At 38.7% G+C, this 22,889-nt stretch overlaps 1 protein-coding gene across 2 annotated transcripts in view; it reads left to right on the top strand.

The window, feature by feature from the left end:
* Positions 1-3,629: 3,629 nt before the first annotated feature.
* The window catches only part of ly75 (lymphocyte antigen 75), a 33,812-nt gene continuing 14,552 nt past the window's right edge, over positions 3,630-22,889 (top strand). For both annotated transcript variants that reach the window (XM_077518726.1, XM_077518727.1), the window contains exons 1-22: positions 3,630-3,851; positions 4,410-4,781; positions 7,158-7,331; positions 10,168-10,329; positions 11,787-11,906; positions 12,772-12,912; positions 13,025-13,222; positions 13,759-13,916; positions 14,376-14,483; positions 14,893-14,981; positions 15,692-15,861; positions 17,029-17,228; positions 18,169-18,311; positions 18,412-18,490; positions 19,405-19,476; positions 19,746-19,869; positions 20,134-20,169; positions 21,053-21,222; positions 21,506-21,573; positions 21,656-21,732; positions 21,908-22,044; positions 22,715-22,823. In XM_077518726.1, coding sequence (XP_077374852.1) covers positions 3,776-3,851; positions 4,410-4,781; positions 7,158-7,331; positions 10,168-10,329; positions 11,787-11,906; positions 12,772-12,912; positions 13,025-13,222; positions 13,759-13,916; positions 14,376-14,483; positions 14,893-14,981; positions 15,692-15,861; positions 17,029-17,228; positions 18,169-18,311; positions 18,412-18,490; positions 19,405-19,476; positions 19,746-19,869; positions 20,134-20,169; positions 21,053-21,222; positions 21,506-21,573; positions 21,656-21,732; positions 21,908-22,044; positions 22,715-22,823 — 2,983 coding nt within the window. In that variant the 5' untranslated portion in view covers positions 3,630-3,775. The remainder of the gene's footprint in view (positions 3,852-4,409; positions 4,782-7,157; positions 7,332-10,167; positions 10,330-11,786; positions 11,907-12,771; positions 12,913-13,024; positions 13,223-13,758; positions 13,917-14,375; positions 14,484-14,892; positions 14,982-15,691; positions 15,862-17,028; positions 17,229-18,168; positions 18,312-18,411; positions 18,491-19,404; positions 19,477-19,745; positions 19,870-20,133; positions 20,170-21,052; positions 21,223-21,505; positions 21,574-21,655; positions 21,733-21,907; positions 22,045-22,714; positions 22,824-22,889) is intronic.

The raw sequence follows: 22,889 nt of genomic DNA on the forward strand, positions 1-22,889 counted from the left end.
AACAGAAGCTTCTATATGGAAATGCCATTATTTCATGACTTTCTAACAGAGTAAGACAGGTAGTAATTTAAACCTCTTTGACTGAATTTGAAAATACTTACTAGGAGCTAAATGTTCTAAAAGTTTATTACTGTGGTGTTTGCATTTTTCTAATATATTTGGTGTGACTCATGCAGATCCAGATTAGAGAACAACATAAAATTGTAAGAAAGAGCCTTTACAATGTTGTTTTAAATATAGTCCTAAAGTTTGTATAAAAGATTGGGTACACGGAGGAGTGTTTTCCTAATTGAATTCCGTTTTAGCTCCTGCTGTGATTGAATGTGAAATTTAACAAATTCTCCCTCACCAGAACCTGATAAGTAAAATAGGCATTGAAGGGAAAAAGATTATTAAAATGGTTTGAAAGGCAAACATATTATTAGTGGTAAGTTATTTAAAATAAATAAATAGCTGAGATTTGTATTTGATTAAGAAGAAAAAAATGGCATTTATAATTGAATTTGAATGTTCTTAAAGGAGCACAATTATTAATAGTTGCTTTTCCACCAACAAGCCCAGGATCTTTGAGTTCTGGGTAAAGTGAGTTTTTGGTTGTAAAAGTTCAGCAGGGAATTTAGAATTGTGTTTTTACAGTGTCTTAGAGTTCTCTGTAATTAATTTAAATGAGTTTGATTGAGTCGAGCTGATGTAAAAATACTGACCCCTCAAAGTAACCACCCTAGGTTAGCGAGACCCTGCTGCCGAGATAGTACTTGGATGCCCCATGAGGAATTTTAATTACCCTGGTAATTGTTGTTGGTGAAAAAACGGCCATTTATTTGAACAAGGTGAACATAAAAGAAAGAAAAGAATTTTGTTATACATGGAATTGATGTTTCTAATACTACAATTTCTGTTAGTGGCTATGGATTTTATGGAATTGAACAAAAAGTAAGACAATGTCAATATTAACAAGTACTGATTGATGGTCTTAAAAAATGTAACAATGAGATGAAATTGTTCCAGTAAAACAACTGGATGTTGTTTTTATGGCAGAAGCATTGTGTGAATAGATCATGTCTCTATATGACATACTAGTTATTTGGAGTAATGAATGAAAGTCACTTTATATGTTACATTGTTAAGGGAAGAGAGAAAAATACATGATCAAGGCATGGAGATCAGATAATTGATGATTAAGTAATTTGGAAAATTGTAAAAGGAATAAGACATTTAAGCTCGTTTGAAATTTCCTGTGGTAGACCATTTAAATTTGCCTATTGTAATAACCTGTTAAGCCGTACAGATGAAATAAATTGATTTAAGTGACTATATGAGGCGATTGTTTAAATGATAAGGAAGTGAAGATGTTTAATAAAATGCCAGATGACTCTCTATCTCAGCAGGAAGGCAAGCCTCCCATCAAGGGTAGTGACTGACTTTGATTAAAGGTCCAGCCCAAGGTGGGAAGGCCCTTGTAAGTGTTGTTGGCCCCGAAGGCTGTGAAGATCGCTGAACGACTCTCGTGGATTCACCTATCACATGGCACAAAACAGGTACCATTGACTAACAGCTTGCCAGGTTGCGGAACGAAGCCTGACTGAAGTGAGGTCAGAGGAGAAACAAGCAGCTTGACTAGCTGTGAAAAGTCTGACCAAGTAAGTCAGTGAAGAGGTTGGGAGCACATTGGTTGCTACCCTCGAAGTTTCCCCAACCGCTGTGAAGTCCAGGGCCTGTCTATTGTGCATGATGGAGAGTAAGATGCGATCAGACTCAGTCGGGGCTGTCTTTTGATTTTGATTTTTGGGGCCATCTTGAAGAGGAAGAGAGACAGATGGTTGAATTATTAATGCTGAGAATTACATACAGAAACATTGGATAATGTACACACATTAGAGCAACAACACATTGATTGCACTTTAAAGACGACACGTTGAATTATATTGTGCTTATGATAATTTTACTAATAAGGGGTTTTATGATGGAAAGAGAAATGTTACGTCATGCTCTATGTGATAGTGTTGACAAAGGACTTATTTGTGTAATGGGAAAAAAAATGTGTTATGCACTGTGATGGTGATGTTTTGCTTATTTAACAAATACATGGTATGAGACTTTGAGTAAATATGTAATAACAGGAGGGAAATGTTAGGATTATTATGTATATATTATTCCATATTTTCTCTTTTATTGCATAGAGTTAATTTTAAAGCATATACTCAGTACTTCACTATCAGTTTGGGTTGCTGTATGTGTATTCAACCTAAGGACGTCTGGAATGCGGGAATGAAGAACTTCACACCAGGACAGGAGACAGCATTCAAGGATTAGTGATCAAAGGATGTCTTCTGTGTTAATGACTATTGTATTTGTGATGCCACAACGCTGCTATTTCTCCGCCTCTTTTTGTGACCATTTGTTAGCGAACTCCATGAAAAGACAAGAAATGTGAATGTGGGCCAGAGGATTGTGACCAGCACACATCTCTTGCTCATCTCTCCTTGTACAAGTAAAGGTCTTGCTTTCTCATTTTAATGTCTGTCTCCACATTTGTGCAGTTTAAAAATGTCATAGATGGTGTTTAAACCTGACAGAATTGAATAAACTCAAATATTTTCACGTTGTGCTTTTTTATAGTTAGTTAATTGAAGATTATTTAACTCACCATTATTTTTTTCTTATATATCCATCTATCCATTATCCGAACCACTTATCATAATAGATGTGTATTTACTATTATTTAATAGTATGTAGTATTTAGTTTTTACATTGCAGCTGTTCACTTGTATTTCATTTTGTGCTGTATATTATTCAAACGGGCAAAAGTACTCAAACCCATACCTAAGTGCAGGACTTGTGTATTAAAAAAAAAAAAAAAAAAGTAATAAAATACCCTGGAAGCACTGATTCAACTCCTTAAGTAAGGAAAAATAGGTCAACCTGAAAGATAATTATGTACAAAAGAAAAGTACAATACAATTTTACTGCCAGTTACAGTTGCGTTTTAAAGTTTACATAGCCCTATGGTATGTAAAGCTATGAGTGCACTGTATGACAAGAAAAAGGCTTAATACCCATAAAAATCCCAAAAATACTGTGACAATTGTTTTTATATTTTTAAAGGTTGATGTTGACAAGAATAGAGATGTGCATGTGAATTTTGGTGACGTTTCATAGCATATTTGTGTCAGTAAGAAGCATTTAGCTTTTTGTACAAGTTGTGCTCATAAGTTTACATACCCCACGAGTATTTCAAACACAAGAAATGTAAATGCAATGCCCATTTTGATAACATGGCACAATATATAAGTTAACTAAACTTCTGTACATACACATAAAATAATTTCCTCTTTCTGGAATGATTATTTCTACCTTTATGTGAGTTTTTGCCACGACTCAAATGCAGGGAGTTAAAGACAAAAAAGTAAACTCAAAGTACAGACACCATACAAATATACATATACTGAAGTACAGTAGCAAACATAATGTATTGAATTAACATTACATATTTGCGTAGGCATTTTCTTTTGAATGTGTCTCGCTATTTAGCAGGCTACGGAAGTTACATTTATTTTGTAAGCTGCACCGGAAATTGTACTTCAACTTAACTTGTGGGAACTTGGAATCATTGCAGCTAGTACAGTTGACAGCAGGGTGGGCGATAACTGTACGCCTATCTTTTTCACTTTCGCTTTACACGAAAGGAATTGGTCGCACTTTCTTTCACAGCTCAATTCTTCACGGAAACCGCAACCTTTATGACTTCGCCAAGAAAAGGATAATATTGCTGAAAATGTTCCGAACGGCGACACTTTGTTTGTTGTTGGTGTTGGGGACAACTATATTGAGGGGGACGTGCTTGACTTTGGGTAAGCAGCTGCCTTCAAAACACACACTTTTCTTTCTTTATTTTTTCTTTCTTCCTCGATGGCACGACGAAGTTTAATGACAGTCAAATGTGTCTAACACCCTGAACATAAGAATTTCTCCCACACACGAACCGCTGACCTACTACGCAACAATAAAATAAGCGCAAACAACTAGATTATAAAAGTGATATATAACTCCGTATCCGTGTTTGCTTGTTTTACATTGTCCAAAAAGTTCAATGCAGCTCACTAGTCTCTGAATGAATGAGTCATCACGATTGTTTACAATGTAAATTGATACACGTCGGTCGTATGTACTTGTGGGGGGTCTCATATTTTAGGGGCGTGTCCACTGATGTATGTCCAAAATCAGTGGCCAGAGCTCCAAAAATATAAATCGATATGACGTCATATTACGCTAGAATACATTAGGGTTGAAGTCTAGTGGTAAGCAGTCAAGCCCAGCACCTCCCATGTCCTGCACTAAAATCACTGACCTACATTTATTGACACTCAGTAGTGCTGTATACTCAACTACGAGTTTGTTTTCTGTTGCAGTAGAGGACGCCTTCACCATCAAGCACTCCACGACAGGCAACTGTTTATCCGCTCAGGACTCAGGAAGTTTGGGAGTCTCAGCCTGTGATTCAAACAGCACGTTGCACTTGTGGAAGTGGGGCTCGGGTCACCGGCTCTTCCACGTAGCTACATCCCTCTGCTTGGCGTTTGACGTCCATTCCAAGTCTTTGTCCCTGGCCGACTGCGGCTCGGACATCCTGCTGTGGTGGCGCTGCCTGGATGGCGGTGTATTCACCATTTACCAAATGGCCCTAGTGGTCAGCGGAGGCCAGTTAACAGCCAAACGGGACGCCCATGATACGTGGGTTAGAGGAGGTTCTCAGGACAGCATATGCCAGAGGCCATATCGTGGTGAGTGACATGCGACAAAAGCTTTGGGGACACATTCTAGTGTGTCAACCTCAAGGCTCAGGTGCCACATCTGACCCGCGGCATCACTTAATCTGGCCCACTAGACTATCGTCCTTTTTTTTTTTTTTTTTCCAGAGCTGTATAGAGCTGGGCTTGCCAACCTTATTGAAACAGAGCTATTTTTGGGTGCTGATTAATGTGAAAGCCTACCAAACAAGCAAAGCAAACATATACTGATAATATATCGCTTGTTAACCACATGACTGGAACCTACCCTACAGCCAAGAAAAATGCAACAAAGTGAACAGATTCAACAATTGGGAATCAATGCATACAATTGCATTGAACAAATATTAAAATTTAGGTTGTAAATATAGGTCAGTCTTTCTATTAGTGATATTGAATAGTTATATGAAAGAGACACAACACAAACCAGGTGTGTCACTTGACCAAACTGGTTCTTCTAACAGCTTCATTTAGGTGTTGATTGTCATTCCTCTCTGTCTGCATGGCTTTCATGACATGTAATAGTTAAATGGGTCAAATTCCTAAGTGGTAGATGCCACAGACTTCTGACTTCCGTATGTCACACACCTACGCTGTTTCCGGTAACTGATGCGACATATAGGCCGCGTCCCGATACTTGCACTTCCACGCTTGTGCCTCTCAATTGCGCATTCCCGTTGATGGGTGCAAGTGTGTAGGATATCTCAGTTCTCTGAAATGCTCTGAAATGCTTCGGAGAACTGAGACACTACACGCTTGCATCCATCGACGGGAACGCACAATTGAGGGCCACATGGGTGGAAGTGCAAGTATTGGGATGTGACCTATATGTCGCAACAGTAAACGGAAACAGCATTGGTGTGTGACTTACGGAAGTCGGAAGTCCCGCCTCCTCCGTGGCATATACCCCATTAGGAAGGCATATGTTGTCATCTAAATCAACACAGGGTTTTGGCTTCATACTCAATTGTATATGTTCTTTTATAGTTAGTGTTGGAGTGGTTGTTAAACTTAAGTACCAGCTTATGGCTGCATTCATAATAGGTTGAGCTTTGAAAAGAAACGAGTTGGAACCAGCGGAGTGTTTTTTTTTTTGTTGTTTTTTTTTTAATTTTATTTTTTTAAATTATCGTAGTCCAATTAGGAATAGGTGAGTGCCAAGGTATCGGAATTGGAATAGGAATTATATCAGTACACATGACGTTTTACGATCAGGAACTAGAAAGTAGAAGAATTATAGAATATAATATTGCTGTTAATTTCATGCAATTTTAAGGAAAATGCTATATAGGGAGTCCACCAGTTACGTTCCTACGCTGGCTATGTAACCCAAATTTCGACTTAAGTCTGATTTCACCATCAAAGTGATATTTACATCAAAATACTTTGTACTGTTATTTTAAAAAACATATTTGCGTGACCTGGAAGAGCCGTAACCAATATTTTCTGTTTCCGCACCGGCATTCATTGCTGACGGACGGCAGAACGGAGCTAAATCAAACTTAAACACAGAAATGTGACATGCCTGATGGCAAGCCGACTTGCTCGATGGACGTCCGTTGCTGGAGGTAACAACAACACAACTTTAAATAACTTTAAAATTGTATGATTACTGTGGGAAATTAGCGAAAAAGAAGGTGCTACAGACGAGGCACGGGCGCTGTAAAGTCGAATCGATGTAGGTCGTGTACGACGAAACTCGAGGACACAGGTTTTTCTTTAAAAAAAAAATACATTTTTTTTTGAAAATTTGATGTATCAAAAGTACTAGTGGTATCGGTACCTTGGTATCAGTGACTACCCAAAGTGTTAAGTACTCATACTGGTATTGGTCTGAAACAAAGTAGTATTGAACAGCCCTAAATATGGTACAGTGGTACCTGGATGTACAAGTGCCCCAGTTGTTTTACAATACTGAGCTAGTTTTCTTTATAGTGTAATTAATGTTATTTCCATTCATTTCGTTGGGAATATTAGTTAAATTCAATACGAGTAAAAGTCAAGATACCAGTTATACGGTATGCAGTAAATGTATAATAGTCATAATGTTATTGTATCGATGGCAGACCGTCAAATCACACAGTAATGTCCAAATGATATACTTTAACTTTTATCTGTTGCTGTTTTTCTTCACTACTATTTCATCAACATAGTGTGCTGGTTCGGCTTCATCTAACCAACACACATCGTATGATCTAAGTTGGTTTGTGTGTGCACGCGCGAGAGTGATTATCATGCTTGATCATTCTCCATTCTAAACTTTCCTTTTTTGTTGTTTTTTGGGGGGTGTTTTTACATTCTTTTTTCACAATTTTGTCATTGGTTTTTGACTTTCCGTGTGCTCGTGTTTTTTTTTTTTTATCCATGCAGTTATTCACACCGCAGACGGAAACTCTGCCGGCGCTCCCTGTGAGTTCCCCTTCAAGTTCAATGGAAGCTGGCATCATGAATGCCTCCCAGATTCTGAATTGCCAGGACTCTCCTGGTGCTCCACTTCGTCCGACTACGATCAAGACAGAAAGAAGGGGACATGTCTAAAACCTGGCAAGTTTAAAAAAATAAAACTTTTCAACTATTGGGGTCTGATTTACTGACATCTCAATTGCGTGTTAACTCAAACAGATGTTTGTGTGCGTTTTGCACGTGATATATTAAGGTAGAATTTCACACCTTAGTTAGCTTTTATTGTTTTTCAATTTGAAAGGAGCTTTGCAAGGTCAAAATGAGGTTTGAAACAATAGAACTGGAAGTGTTGGGGGGACATGCAAATTAAACACTGATATTTCGCCACAAATTTTGACACATTTTGAATTCCACAAAGCTTGTTCAGTCATGAGTGCTTATCATTGCAAAAATACACTGGAAATCAGGGTTGCACAAGAGTGTTTAAGAGCAGTGGTGTAGTCCAGGGTATATGGAGTATACCTAGGGGTGGGCGATATGGTAAAAATGTCATATCACGATTCTTTAAAGATAAATTCACGATCTCGATTTTATCACGATTTTTTATTATTTATTTATTTTTACATATTTTTAGACTAATCTTCACATTTCTGAACATTTTTTGTAAAATTTAAAACCTATTTAAAATGTATATAAAACCCTAAAAGAAAAAAAACAGACATCTTAAGCCAACTAAGCTTTCTGAACAGGTTTCAATTGAAATAGTGCTATTTTATTTTATTTTTTATTTTTATCAAATATTACAATGAATGTAAACATAAATGGTAATGAACAGCCTCGGTTATTTTAGTTACAGTGCCAACGGTGTATGAACAGCGCTTAACACTACAATAGAAATGGAAAATGCTTTTTCCTCAATAAACTATCGACAAAAACAATTTGGAATGAGTTAGCAAAGTAAATAAAACACAGAATTTGAAAGTAGAAAACACTGTTTACGACAGCGTTTGCTCGTCGGCGACACCACGTAGTATACGTAGGAGGAGTGGACACATCAGCATTAGCATGTTTACTAGGCATTAGCATGCTGACTAGAGGAGTGGAGTAAGTTTGTGTGCGTTTTTGTGTGAGTGCATGCGTGGAGGGTAAAAAAAAAAAAAAAAACACCACACGGATGCATCAATCATAAACCAAGCTTGAGCCCGCATAAGGTTGAACTGTATAAAATGTGCCCTACAGACGATCTTGTCAATCGTTCAGCTTTATGAGATCGTCAACACTTAACGATCCTTAACGATCTAATATTGTCATATCGCCCACCCCGAAGTATACCCACTTCTTTTTCAGTCGGCATTGAGTATACCCACTTTTAAACCCACCTCATGCACACTGTTCAGCCATGACCTACCCTCTTCTGCCTCTGATTGGCTTGTTCCCCCTGCCTACACTGATTAGATTGGCTTTTTTGCATTTGAGGACTGATGAGCCAATCGGAGGCAGGGTAGGCCACACAATGGTGACCCAGAAATTTAGTTCAGGTTGAACTGATTTACTCTTGTACAAGAGATACTTGATCGCAACGTGGGTTTGATTCCGGGGTTGGACTCTGGCGGTTACACAATAACTCTCTAGTTAAGTTTTATATGACTTTTAAGTACCGGTAAATGAAAACACAAAGATGGGGACAAATAGTTAAATACAGCACAAAGCAATACTGAAGTCTAACCAGACTGTTTTTCACTATTTTTGTTCATTGTTCACTAAATAATGTAATTTGTTTTATAACATATACTTTATGCTTGCCTCACGATAAATACATTTTATATTATTTCAGGCTGCATCCATCTTTCCATCCATTTTCTGAGCCACTTTTCGTTACAAGGGTCGCGGGGGGTGCTGGAGCCTATCCCAGCTGGCTTCGGGCAGTAGGCGGGGTACACTCTGAAATGGTTGCCAGCCAATCCAGGGCACACACAGACGAACAACCATTCACTCTCACAATCACACCTAGGGACAATTTAGCGCGTTCAATTAACCTGCTAAGCATGTCTTTGGAATGTGGGAGGAAACCGGAGTACCAGGAGCAAACCCACGCAAGCATATAAAGAAGAGAATATAAAAACTCCACTTGGACTCGATCTCATGTCTTCTGCACTGGGAGGCAGATGTGTTCCGTTTTTAAAAAGTCGTGATATTTTATTATTGTGAGCAAGTACAAATGATGGATTTTAAATTCTTACATGTCTCCGTTTCTAAAAGAGGACCTTTTTCTAAAAAAAAAAACAAAAAAACTAAACATTGAGATTATACCCACTTCTCCGGGGACCACTACACCACTGCTTAACAGCCATGTTTCATTTGATTTAACGCCTTCAGCATTCCTAGGAGTTGACATATTTATCCAGTCTGAGTTACATTGGCTTTAAAATGTGACAAAGCGAAAAATTGCTCTGGGAGAGTACAGCACCAATTGTCAGTGCATTGAAAAGCCCCAAATGTAAAGAAATGCTAACTTGAAAGGATTTTTGTCATAGGTGATCCAGTAAAGCATGACTCCTTCTTGTGACTGACTCCATGTTAGCCGTTAGATCAATCAGAAGCTCCAAAATTGCATTGTTGAATAATAGACTTGTCTCGATTGTTTTTGCTTCTGGCATTTCGAAGTGACTGCACGAAATAATACAGCGATGCCGGTTCATCTGCCTTTCAGACTGTGTATTTGAACTGAAGAGACAAAATCAGCTCACATTTTGTGTGCTAAATATATACTGTACAGTATATTTGCATCAACTTTCCACAATATTTTGCAGTTCGGTTGAAACTTGCAAATTGTGCTACTTATTTACCCATTTGGCCAACGCAAACCTGGGTGCTCAGTTATTAGATAAGCTTCTACATTTGTGTGCTGCCATTTTTGTGCGTGCGGACATTTAGTAACAAAAAAAAACACTCACTCACTGTCTCACTGACTTTTCAGAGAAGGGTTGCCAGACTCTCTTTACCGGACCAGAGGGAAACTCCTGCTACGAGTTTGTTCCCAATGCCGCTGTGACCTGGCAACAAGCTCTAGATTCCTGTCGCAGCCAAGGAGCGGATTTGCTCAGTGTGTCTAGCCCGAATGATCTCCACTCCCCTACATGTAAGAATCACACAATGGTGAACAACTTCACAAGTGTCAACATACAATGGCAGCAATAATATCAAACAGATGGAGACGCGAGTCACTGCAACTTGGACTCAAGTCAACTAGAGTCACTGTTTTGATGTCTTGTGATTTGTATTGTCAAAACATGCAAGACCTCAGATTCAACTTGGACTTGTGTGTAAAGGTGATTGGTATTTGTTTGAAATTCATCTTACAAAGGAATGCTTGACTCGTTGAGCCATTAAAATATATATATATATATATATATATATATATATATATATATATATATATATATATATATTGTGTATAATTAATGTGATAACTTCACAATGAATACCTTTAAAAACTATTTCTCCACTTGCTGTCACTTGTGCTGAGTAAACAGGTACTGACCAATCATGGCTCAGTTTGCTAACCAAACCAAGAAAACAGGTGAGCTGTGATTGGTCGTTATTTCCTCAGCACGTGTGATGTCATCTTCAGGGAAAATCTGTTTTTAAAGGTATTAATTGTGCATGAAAAATAATTAAGTTAAATTAATTCTAGACAAAATATGAACTTTTTACTGCTGAAAATGGCTCAATGAGTCAAGTATCCCTTTCAGGTCCACATACTAGTTTGCCCTTTGTCCTCGTTATTAAAAGCGAAGTCAACACAAAATAATTTTCTTGACAGTAATATGTTCTATGCAGGCCCACTACTCTAAATACGGTATTCTGCTTAATATTGCGCTAGTGGAATATGAGATAAGCAGCAAAACCAGCATTTTTTTATCAGTATCAGAAGGCAGACATTTTGTCACTTGCTGTCAAGTGAAAATGACATCACAGTTGGTCAGGTCTTAGGTGACAACCAATCAGCGCAGCTTCAGAAAACAGGTAAGCAGTGATTGGTCAATGCCTGAGCCCTGAGCGACTATGATGTCATCTTCAGTCGACAGCATGTGGCAAAATGGCCGCCCCCTGAGATGGATAAAAACGGCTGGATTTTGCTTCATAACTAATATTCTGCAAATGTATTATGCCATGTTTAGACTAGTGAGGTCACATATAACATATTATTGTCGAGAAATGTTTAAGGTTGACTTTACCTTTAAGGAAATTTAGCGCACTAGTAAAACGACATGCCCACCATTAGAACGACTGACTACTAGTGCTACCTTTGGCCAAATAGTACACAACAGGCCAGTATGCCAAAGTTGTCAACTTGTCATACTAGTTTGCAGAAATGTCATGCATTGGTGAGAGGCTGTAGTGTATTAAAAAAAAAAAAAAAAAAAAAAAAAGACTAGCAAACACAGATGTTCTACTAGACCTGTGACTTGATCCCATCTCTGATACCTTATCAGCCATATTGCCATCTTTGGCTGCGTCCTTCCACCGATATTGATCCTGACCACGCTCACTTTCCTTTTTCCTAATGAGTCCTGTGGTGTATGCTTGCTTCAGTTTTAGAAGGCCTCAACATGATGCCTGAGAGAATGTGGATAGGCCTCCATCAGTTAGACTCATCTCAGGGCTGGCAGTGGTCAGATGGCTCCCCGCTCTTAATTCTGCGCTGGGAAACAGGTGATGCTGCTTCTCTTCATTTTCTTTTGTTGGTTGCAATTGTGTTGGACAATTTCTGGCAGGAATATTGGAATTACTGCATTCCAAAATTAGATACAGTACATTCAATATTTACTAATGAAAAATAAGTTGGTCAGTCATCATAATATTTATGCTGAGTCATCTAGCTTTCTTTTTTTTTTCTTCATCTAGGTTTCTAAAAAAAGGTGTGGGAACAAGATGGCGTGGATGTTGAGATACTCAACTTCAGAGCATAATCATTTAAAGTTCATAAGATATTTTCGTCAAAGTGAATTATATATGCAATAATGTCAAAAATTAAACTAAAATAAACATAATTTGCGCTCTGCCTGACAACAGTAAAAATTTACTGTATTTAATTTGAGACCAAACATGCATCTTGATCTAATCTGGCTCTCTATAAACATTTGGTGTGGGTTGTTGGTGTAACAATGTGGCCACTGGCTCGTGTTGTAAAGAAGCTCATTGTGCCTGCCCGTTGGTCTGTTGCACTGGGGGTGCTACTTTTGCTGAATAAGGCCTTTAATTGCAATGAATAGAAGCCTTCTAGTTATTGTAATATGGTATCGCTCCTTTCAATGTCTGAAAATGAAACACTAAACACTATTAGACTGTTATGAGCTCTGTGCTGCTACTTACAACATGCCATTGGAGATTCTTGAAGATGTTTCGCCCAGACATGCCTGGGACTTTCTGAAGAAGCCTTTTGGGTCAGAAGGGAGGGGGGCATCTTCAACAATCTGTTGTTCTTCTTCTAAATCAGCTCCTCAGATAACTGATAGCGTGAACATTTAAACGACACCCAGAGGCAAATGCCACTCATCTGCTCTTTTTTCTATTACAGGAATGCCCCCCATCTCTCTAATCGTCGAGTCGGACTGTGGAGTCCTGAACTCAAAGCAGAATTATGAAGCTGAAGCATGCAGCAAACAACTGCCATACATTTGCAAAAAGATAGTCAATGCTACTCAAATAGGACCAACAGGTAGCTTTCAACTCACATCAATGCCAGCCTATCTGTTTTTTTGTTTTGTATTTTGTTTTAGCCTTGGTTGATCATGTTGACGACACAATTCCTGGTATTACTCTCCTTGCAGAATCACTCATGTATAAAGACACGGTGTGCGTACCTGATTGGGTCCCATGGAATGGATGGTGCTACAAGTTAGTGACGGACAGGCCTTCAAACTTCACGGATGCAGAGCAGTACTGTAACCGCACAGAGCGAGGAAGCTTTCTGGCCAGCCTCCACTCCATTGACAGCAAGGAGATGATTAGCACCAGTTTTCATGCTGGTTTGTCTCTCAAACTTTTATATATACATATATATGTATATAATATATATATGGATTGGAAGCAAAACAAGCGGCTAGGTGTCACTTGTTTTCACAATTAAAGTAAAAAGTGAGTGGTATAATATCAGGCTTTTGGGGGAAATTTCAACATGAACCGAATTTGGATTTTAATGATCAACCAATATCTGGTTTAGTAAGAATATCTGTTTAAAAAGTCTTCGTGAACAGTTCATTGAGCAGTACCTCACTACTGAGAGACAGACTGACAAACGGGATGAGTCACAGAAAGGATATCTTTGGAATTTGTCATGGCGCCATCACATGTTTTAGAGAATAGCAATTTGTGTGTGTGTGTGTGTGTGTGTGTGTGTGGGGGGGGGGGGGGGGGTACTGAAACAGTTAACAAGTAAACATGTGCTTTCAAAAGATTTCATAAGATCAAATAAAGTTCACCTGTCATGAAATTTGCAAATGTCAAACCGTTCACTATAGTGTATACATGTTGAAAATGAGTCACACGCATTACTGTTTGTCAGGTGGCCGGCAGTTGGATGTGTGGATTGGTCTAGTTGGAGAGGGCATGCATCCCACTGTCTTCAAATGGGTGGACCAGGCACCTGTCACCTTCACATTCTGGGCCCCATATCAGCCGTTGCAGCCTTCACAGAATACCAGTTGTGTTTTCTACTCTGAGGTGTGTGTGTAGTCTTTACAAGGTCATTAAATGAGTCTATGGATGGGGAATATTTTTCTTCCAGCATTCCTCCATGCCTCTGTTGTCCCTGTTTTTTTTCTGCCTTATAATATCCCAAGTTATCAACCAATCAAGAGCTTAACTGCAGTTAACTTTACCTCTCTCAATTAATGTCATGTCAATCATCTGCAGATGATGAGAAAAGCAACAATGTTAACAAAGGAATAAGGAGTAGAATGTGCTGCTGATACATGTTTTCAAATGTAGAGACTAGAGAGTAATGGAAAAATATTAGAATATAAAAATTCAACTTGAGCACAGATATCTGAAAAAAACGGCTTCAGTCCTGTATTTATACTTTCTCACTGTCCACCAATGGTGAGGACCACGATAGCGTCTGTGTGATGCTCTACACATGCGTTTGTATGAAAAATAAAAGCTCTTTATGTGTCCCCCAAGTCTCGTGGTTGGCGGGTTGGACACTGTTCTGAGGAACGAGCTTTCATGTGTCAGACGAAAGGAGAAGTCAGCGAATCATCGGGGACGGCCGGATGTCGCTTTGAAGATGTGAGTGTGCTGTGCTTGCCGGATTCAATGTGTGAACCATACTCATAATATGGGCTTTTATTTCTAGTATAATTGAGCCACTGAAAACTAGAGTGAGTTAGTGAGAGTCACAGTTTTATTTTAGACCATGTTTCTGCAGTAGTAAGAGCGGCATGGCTCCATGGTCGTCTCCCAACCGGGAGGTTATCGGTTGAATCCTCTGTTTTTGTGACTGTGCCAAAGTGTCCTTGAGCAAGACACTGAGCCTTCATTTGCTCCCAGTTGATCTGGCACCTGTGTATGAATGAATGACTGGGTGAGAGGCACTGTAAAGCGCTTTGGGCACCATAAGCACTGTATATAAAAAGCTGTCCATTTACCATTTAGTAGTATGAAAGTTTGCCAACATGTCATTGCTTTATATATTTAGGGCTGGAGGAGATATGGCAACTCCTGTTACCGAGTGAACACGACACAAGTGTCATTCAAAGACCGCTGTGACATCACCATAAGAAACAGGTAGGAGTTGGTTCAACTTGTGACTTGACTGCCACTAAGAAATACTCTAACATGTTCTGTTTTGTTGTCAAAATACTAAAATCCTGACTTACTGAATACTGAAAATGTTATACGGTGGGGTGGATATCATATAATAAATTACATCGTGCACAGCAAATGCAAGGAAGGCATAAAGTCCTGGTACTAAAAAAACATGGCACCACTTAATTTTTTGTATCCTGGTACTCTTCTAGTAGCTGCATTCGATGAAGGTGGAACGTCAGATTTATCCCACTCGGATTGTTCAAGTTTTGACCTCCAAGGGTTGGAGGCAAATGTAAACAACAAATAGGGCTCCTGTGGATGGATTCCAATAAACTGTTTGATTTTCTGGTTAACTCAGTCATTTCAAATCACATTGTGTTATGTGAACCTATCAAATAACTAAATCAATGTAACAATAAATAAAGCTAAATAAATAAACAACGGGGTTTCACCATTGTCGAGTGACATCAGATTGAAGCTCATCAGTGAAATTGGAGTCTTTTTTTTTTTTTTTTCTCGGATCTCCGAGTTTAAAGGAGTGTTTCCGTGCACACTTCCTGGTATGAAGTTGGAAAAATCCGACTTCACACTTTCTTTGAATGCAGCAACTTTGCAATACTAATGGCAAGTCGTGAACTGTCCACCTTTGTGTGTCTGAACTGTCTTTTTTTATTTCTTGTCTCTAGGTTTGAGCAGGCCTTCATCAGCCGCTTGCTTGGAGCTTATATTAGTAATACGCCTCAGTATTTTTGGATTGGGCTGCAAGATGTTAAGAACACAGGAGAGTATCAATGGCATGGCCAGGATGATTCTCAAAGTGAAGTTACATACACCAATTGGGGCTCTTCTGAACCTGGTATGTACTTCTGCTATTTACTAAACAGTATTCATCAATTATTGGTCGCAAATGAAGTGGAATTCAGTTTTAATTCTTTGTGGCAAGATGGGCTAGTTTGTCCCAACCTTCCATGACCACAAAGTGCTTTGGTGTTGACAAGAACAACATAACTTTCTACTGTAAATTCCAGGCTCCAAGGCGCACCTGAATATAAGTCGTGCAAGCTAAATTTGGAGAATACTCGAGATTGGTCCACACATAAGCCACACCCGACTTTAAGCCGCAGACGTTTTAATGTACTGCACCGGTATATAAGGGTTCCCGCTACCACAGAGGGGATTGTCGGAACAGAGATGACTGTTTAAGAATGCAAAGCACCCTGGCCCCATTTATGAACATCTGAACAGTGTTCTTGAGGTGCACAAATAATACAGCGCACCTCCTGCAGTGGCAGCAGTAGTACAGTATAACAACAGAACAAAACTTACAGCGCTTGATGAGGCAATAACGTCAAATGGCTAAATGAAGTCATTTTTAAAAGTGCTTGCCAGTAACACAGCAGTAAAGGTGCATTAATAACACGGCTGTACAAAAATACATTACTGTAACAAAAAATAAGCAGCCCACTATTGCAGAAAAGTCTGCAGTCATTACCGGTAATTCTCGTGCCATCGTCGTCCTTCTGCGTACTATTGAAGTCCTTTCCCTCAGTGTTGGAAACAAACAGGCCCCGAATGGCCCCGTCAGCCACTCTCTCTCCTTTGTTGTTGCTCTCAAAACCAAAAAAGTCATCTTCCTCTTCGTCAGTGTCAGAATCCAACAGGTCGATTGCCTTTAACGTAAATGCACCATAAATGTATGAAAGCGCGGAGCTGCCAATGTGGAGTAAACATTTTTGGCTGGCCAGTACGTTCGATCGTACTCAGAAATACGTATTATACATATTTGCAAATACTTTGAACTTACTTGCAAATACGCTAACATTGGCAAGCACTCATTGCTCAAGCACCATGTCAACTTTGGTTACATTTTTGGGAGGGCTCAGCAAAAATAAAAACAGCGTTATCTTCCTCCTCCCTTGTAGATACCTCTGCATGTTTGTCTACATGTATTTTTCTTATTCAAAGCCTTTGTCAAGAAATGACTAATATATTTGTTGTTGTACTCAATGATTCTTTGTTCAAGAGCGCGACGGAGGTTGTGCTGTGATTGCCACCGCAAAACACCTGGGAAAGTGGGAGGTGAAAAACTGTACGCTCTTTAAGGCCGGCACCATTTGTAGGACAGATCTCAGTCCAGTTCTGCCACCAGAACCTGAACCAAACAACACCTTGCCATGTCCAAATGGGTGGACATCCATACCAAACTTCAAATACTGCTACAAGGTTAGTGAGTGAGTGTTGTTTCAAGGAAACGTATTTCATTAGCACTAGTATTAATATTATTAGCTCAAAAGTAGTCTTTGCTAATGTATGGAAAGCCGATGAATTTGAATTTGTACTAATACACTTTTTTTCAGTGCACTAGTAGAACAACGGGTGGACTAGTAGAAAAATTAGTGTTTTTTCCTACTAGTATGCAATTAAACTAGTAGCGCCAACATGCCCACTCGTAGATTTGCCACACGAGTAACATGTAGTTGTCCTACTAGTATGCCAAAGGTCTCCTACAAGTGAGTAGTACATTGACCTTGAGCTGGATATTGAGGATATGGAATGCCTGTAAATAAGTATTTATTGTATATATCATTGTATCTACACTAGTATCATTGACAATTGACTGTGTCTTCACTGATATATTTTTTCCCATACTAGTAGTTTCACTGCTGTATGACACATCTGCACTGTAGTTGACAATTATACATGTTACTAGTGAGTCAAAACTTCTAGTGGGCATTTTGGTGATACTAGTAGATTCCAGGAGGCTACTAGTGCATGGTACATGCCTAGTTTGTTACTTGTTCAGCACAGTGGTTCATTAGTAAGGTTTAATTGTGTACTCGTAGGCCAAAAGTGGCACTAGTAGAGGGAAAACACTGCATTGTCTTAATAGCTAAGACAAAGATCATACTAGCATATTGACCAGGATAAGAGAAAGATACATACATATACTGTATATATGCACACATTTAAAATCAAATTTTAGCTATAACAGCATATTTGTTCTACCTCCAGTATACAAAAACGAAATGAATGCATCATTTAATTTCCCACGCTGCTTTGTCTCCAGTTTCTTTTCATTTTCTTTTTTATTTCTTCAGTCAGCCTCTATAAAGTACTTTTTGTTATCTGATTCTGATGTTTTGTTTTGTTTTGTCTGAGTCAGGTTTTCCATGAGGAGAGGCTCGGCCGCAAGCGTTCATGGGAAGAAGCTGAGAGGTTTTGTCAGGCCCTTGGAGCCAACCTGCCCAGCTTCACCAATCTGGATGAGATGAGAGCGCTGCATGGGATCATCAGAGACACCATCAGGTACAGACAGTGGCTGTTCTTCATTTAATGAAGAAACATACAACTGAATGGGAGAGACTAGTCCTAACCAGTGGATTGGCGTCCAATGTTCTTGCCGCAGCGATGATCGCTACTTCTGGGTTGGACTGAGTAGAAGAAACCCGTCCGATCGCTCTTGGCAGTGGAGTGATGGCCGTCCTGTGAGTAAAACTGAAATTTTAATATTCTCTTGTGTCATGTTAGTGGTCACCGTAGGGTTGTTGTTTCGAAATTGAAGATTTGTTACACCTATAAAATTGAATTAGGTGAACAGAAAACCTCGGTTTATTGCGGGGGATGCATTCCAATCCACACACATCTGCAACCGGTGAAAATCTGCAATATAGTGAAACGATATGCATTTTTTTTTAACATACTGGTATTTTCACACTTCATACTCATATTACACACATTTTAAGCTTATTAAAACACTCTTAAATTTATTAAAACACACTTTTTAAAGTATTTGCAATGACCTGTTCTCACTCTCTCACAAACAAGACATGAGAGATGTATAACATCAATATCATTTTGATGACACTAAAAAACTCTCCAAATAAGAGGCAAAACGTGCTTGCTTCAAGCTGTTTATTTGTCAGTCCCAGTTGAAGTTTGCTGTAAAACCATCGCATAAAACACACCAAATATTTCAACCAAATCATATGGGTAGCTTAGTGCTAACAAATGACGCCAAATGCCAAAGGCGAGCTAACGGAAAAGAGCATTGTTGTTACGTTAACTAGTAAAAACCTTCAATTATTACTTTGGCACACACGGAGCAACAACACGTGAAAACAAAGCATACATTACTGGAACTGTCCAACATAATAGAATCTAATAAAAGAACTGCAAATTCTCTATTTTATTTTAATAGAATATAAGTGGTTTGGCAAATGGATGGATGATCAAAGTTTGTTTTGTTTCTTTCTTTCTTTTGTTTATTGGAGCTCATTCTATTGTGCATGTGTGTAATGACGTATAAAGTGAGCATAGAATATATTTGAGTGATTTTATTAGGTGCTCATCCTTTTAAGACATATAACAATGTTATTTTTTTGTTATGTTTATACATTAGGTAGCAATGGATGTTTTGCATCATGACTTCCATGAGGATGATGCGTACAGTCGAGACTGCACTGCGTTTAAGGTGACTTACATTGATCTGTGCAACACACAGTTGGCTTTGGTTCTCCAAAATGTGAATTCTTCAAGACATTTTGCTTACTTGGGCAAAAGTTTGTGGGAAATAACACAGTCCAAATTTAAGTAACCAGTGCACTTTACTCTTTCTTTCTTTCTTTCTTTTTTTTTTTTTTTTTTAAAACATATATATCACTTAGAAGTTGGCGAAACATGATGGCAGCTTTGTATCTTTGCTGGAACGACATTAACACAAGCAATTTATGTCCTCTTTAGACAATGAAGAGAAGCATGAAGCATCTCTTTTGGTTTTTACTCCATGACCTTCTACCTACTTCTTTCTACGCATCACCGTTTCACTGCGATGCCAGGTTGGAATGGGTCTGCCAAATCCCTCGAGGTAAGCCTTGTCATTACTGAAGAAATATGAACTGAAATTGCTGTTATATTAGCAAAATGATAAATAAATTACTTAAAGACTCGAGAGTGACCTGATAATCTCAGGTGTCCCCTTGTGAGTAGCGTAAGAATCACCTAAGATTAAAAAATAAAATTGAATGCTTAAGTGCAACTGGACCAAGGAAACTTCGGGTCCTTAACTAATGTAAGGGGAACTATTATTGACGTAGTGCTTAAAAACTTATTTTGCTTTGTTATTCAACAGGGAAGACACCAATGTATCCAGACTGGTACAATCCAGGTAATAGAGTACTTTATTTACTTGTTTTTTTTTGTGTGTGTGATTTTTTTTTTTTTTTTTTTTTTTTTGACTGATGGTGGCCTTAAAATAGACTCATTATGTGTGTTTGTTACTGGTTAAAAACTTAAAATCAAACAGTATGCAAAGGTTTGTCAAGAATAGAGTTGCAAAAATTTCAGGAAATTTCAAAGTTGGCAAGTCTCATGAGAATTAACTCATTCAGTCCCAGCCATTTTCACTTGAAGCAAGACCCTTCGCTCCAGACTGTTTTACTGGATTTTGACTGATCTATGTAAAAACATGAAACCTACCAAAAGAAAAATTAGAGTCTCTTCTTTCATCAGGAAAAAAATATATATTTGTATCTGTTTCTGTTTTGCAGCAATTAGCATTAGAATATAGCTAAATTTAATCATTATTCAAAATTGGCAAAAAGAGCTTGTTGCAACATGGCCCTGGTTGATTTCTTATATTCTGCTCCCACCTGCTGGCTGTTTTTTTAATAACTGCCATTGCATCAAGCCACCTCTTCATGTCAGAAGCTGCATCAAAACCTTCTGTTTGCTCTTGCATTAAAAAACAAAACATAAAAACGTATTAACACGTTTTTGGGAGTGAAGGACAAAGTGTTAAAACATTTAATTACCCGTTTTTGTGTTTGAACGCGTTAATTGGCATTTATGAGAATAGTTTTGTTTGAATGTCACATTTTCCAAAATTAGCCACAACTCTCAGTTGATTTCAATGGAAAGTTCCCAATTTGGAATATCTCTAAAATTCGATGGAAATGTACCGGAAACTTTCCAGAAATGTACCATGAATTATCCAGCTCTTTCCAACCCAACTCAAGAGTGTCATGATGGAGATGTGTTGTGCTTCTCAGGCATGCACCATGAGACGTCCATCTTTGTCGATGGTGGCGAGTATTGGTTTGTGAACGACCCTCAGCTGTCTTTTGAGGAGGCGCAACTGTTTTGCACTATGAATGGAAGCAAACTCGCTTCGCCGCCGAGCTCCACTGCCGCCAGACTCATCCACGAGAACCTAGAAAAGGCAAGTTTCCCTGTGATGACACCGGAATTTAGAACCACTAACTCCAACAATATGTAATGTGTTTGCCAATATAGTTGTACTTTTCATGGCTGCTATACTGCACTATACTGAAGGGAAATTCTGGTAGTTTGCCTATTTGACTTTTTGTGAGTAGTGTATATATTACATTTACAAACACATCATACAGTCATCCTTCTGCAATCTGCAATCTTAAAGTAAGAAGCTGCAAGAAATCAATGCGCTAAAAGGCTAATGTTATTGATTGTAAAATGATTCTGAGCAGTTGTCAAGTTCTCCCAAGCAAGGTTGGTGGGTCAATCTGAGAGATCCCAGGCGGATGTTCCCCATGCCGTAAGACAATAACGTACATGCACATTTACTGTTCATTTTTGCACTCCAAAACGGCACATGGCTGTGTGCACATGTTTTGTAGGCATACGCGGCTACACTTCTATTATTCACCTCTCTTTGGCCGATGCACCTCCATCAGTCCTGAGAGGTTCCTTCCAAGTGAGTAAATAAGTTTGTTTGTAATGGGATATATATATATATATATATATATATATATATATATATATATATATTTTTTTTTATTATTATTATTTTTTTTAACAATGGGTTTAACATGTGATTTGTTTTTTCTCCGCCCACCCCTTTTTTCTTTGCTATGCTTCATTACTTGCAGGGTATGAGCACAGTTGTAGGCAGAAGTTGCCCTTTGTGTGCGAAAGGCTTAACATCACAAGCGTGGAGAGCAACCCTCTGGAGCCTCATCCTGGAGGCCTGCCATGTGGCAGTACCTCACTGGCCTTCAGAAATAAGGTTTGGTACATCTAAGATCCACATGTCAGTCTTATTCCTTGACAGGATTATGTTAATAATATTGGCCATACTGAAGGTGGTGAGTGGTCAGGACCGACATTTACAGTACAGTCAAAATTGTAATATTTGTTTGATGTAATTTAATTCATCCAGTCCCATCAGTCTGTTCTCTTCATTTTGTACTTTTTCTCTTTGGCTGCACTGCTTTCAATACAGGAAATACATGGTACTGTTGTTGTTGTTGGTGTTAGCCAATCAGATTTCAGTGTTCTTTAGGATCAGCGCTGGCCCATGTGCTTTAACCTTGATGATCAATGGGAGACTTCCTTTAGCCTATCAGATTTCAAATTTATACATTCTGGGCCAGAGCGCTGACATCAGCAATTTTCTGTCTTCTGGTTGGTTGGTCTGAGCAAAATCTGTCAAATCTGAGTCAATTTTGTCTAGTAAAACACTGCTGTAGCTTATCTGCTTATATTTTTATTATTACATGTTTGATTTTTTTATGCCCACAACGACTGACAAGGAAAGACAAATTGACTTACTTGCTTAAACATCTGTTTTTAATATGAACTTTTACAGACAAGTGAGATAAAATTGGACAAAAATGAAGACTCACTCCACATTCATTTCGGTGTCAGCCAAAACTGTTATCCATTTTTTTTCCTAGTGCTACACACTGCTGCAGAATGCAAAGCCAGTGTCATTCAAGACTGCCAATGAGATGTGCCAGTCGGTGAGGGGAACCCTGGTCACCATATCTGACCAAGTGGAGCAAGGTAATTCTTTGTAAAAATGCGTCCAGGAAAACGTCATGATGACTCCCCTGAGCTCCTTATCTTTAG

Source organism: Festucalex cinctus, chromosome 4, assembly GCF_051991245.1.
Source record: "Festucalex cinctus isolate MCC-2025b chromosome 4, RoL_Fcin_1.0, whole genome shotgun sequence".
NCBI classification, from domain to species: domain Eukaryota; kingdom Metazoa; phylum Chordata; class Actinopteri; order Syngnathiformes; family Syngnathidae; genus Festucalex; species Festucalex cinctus.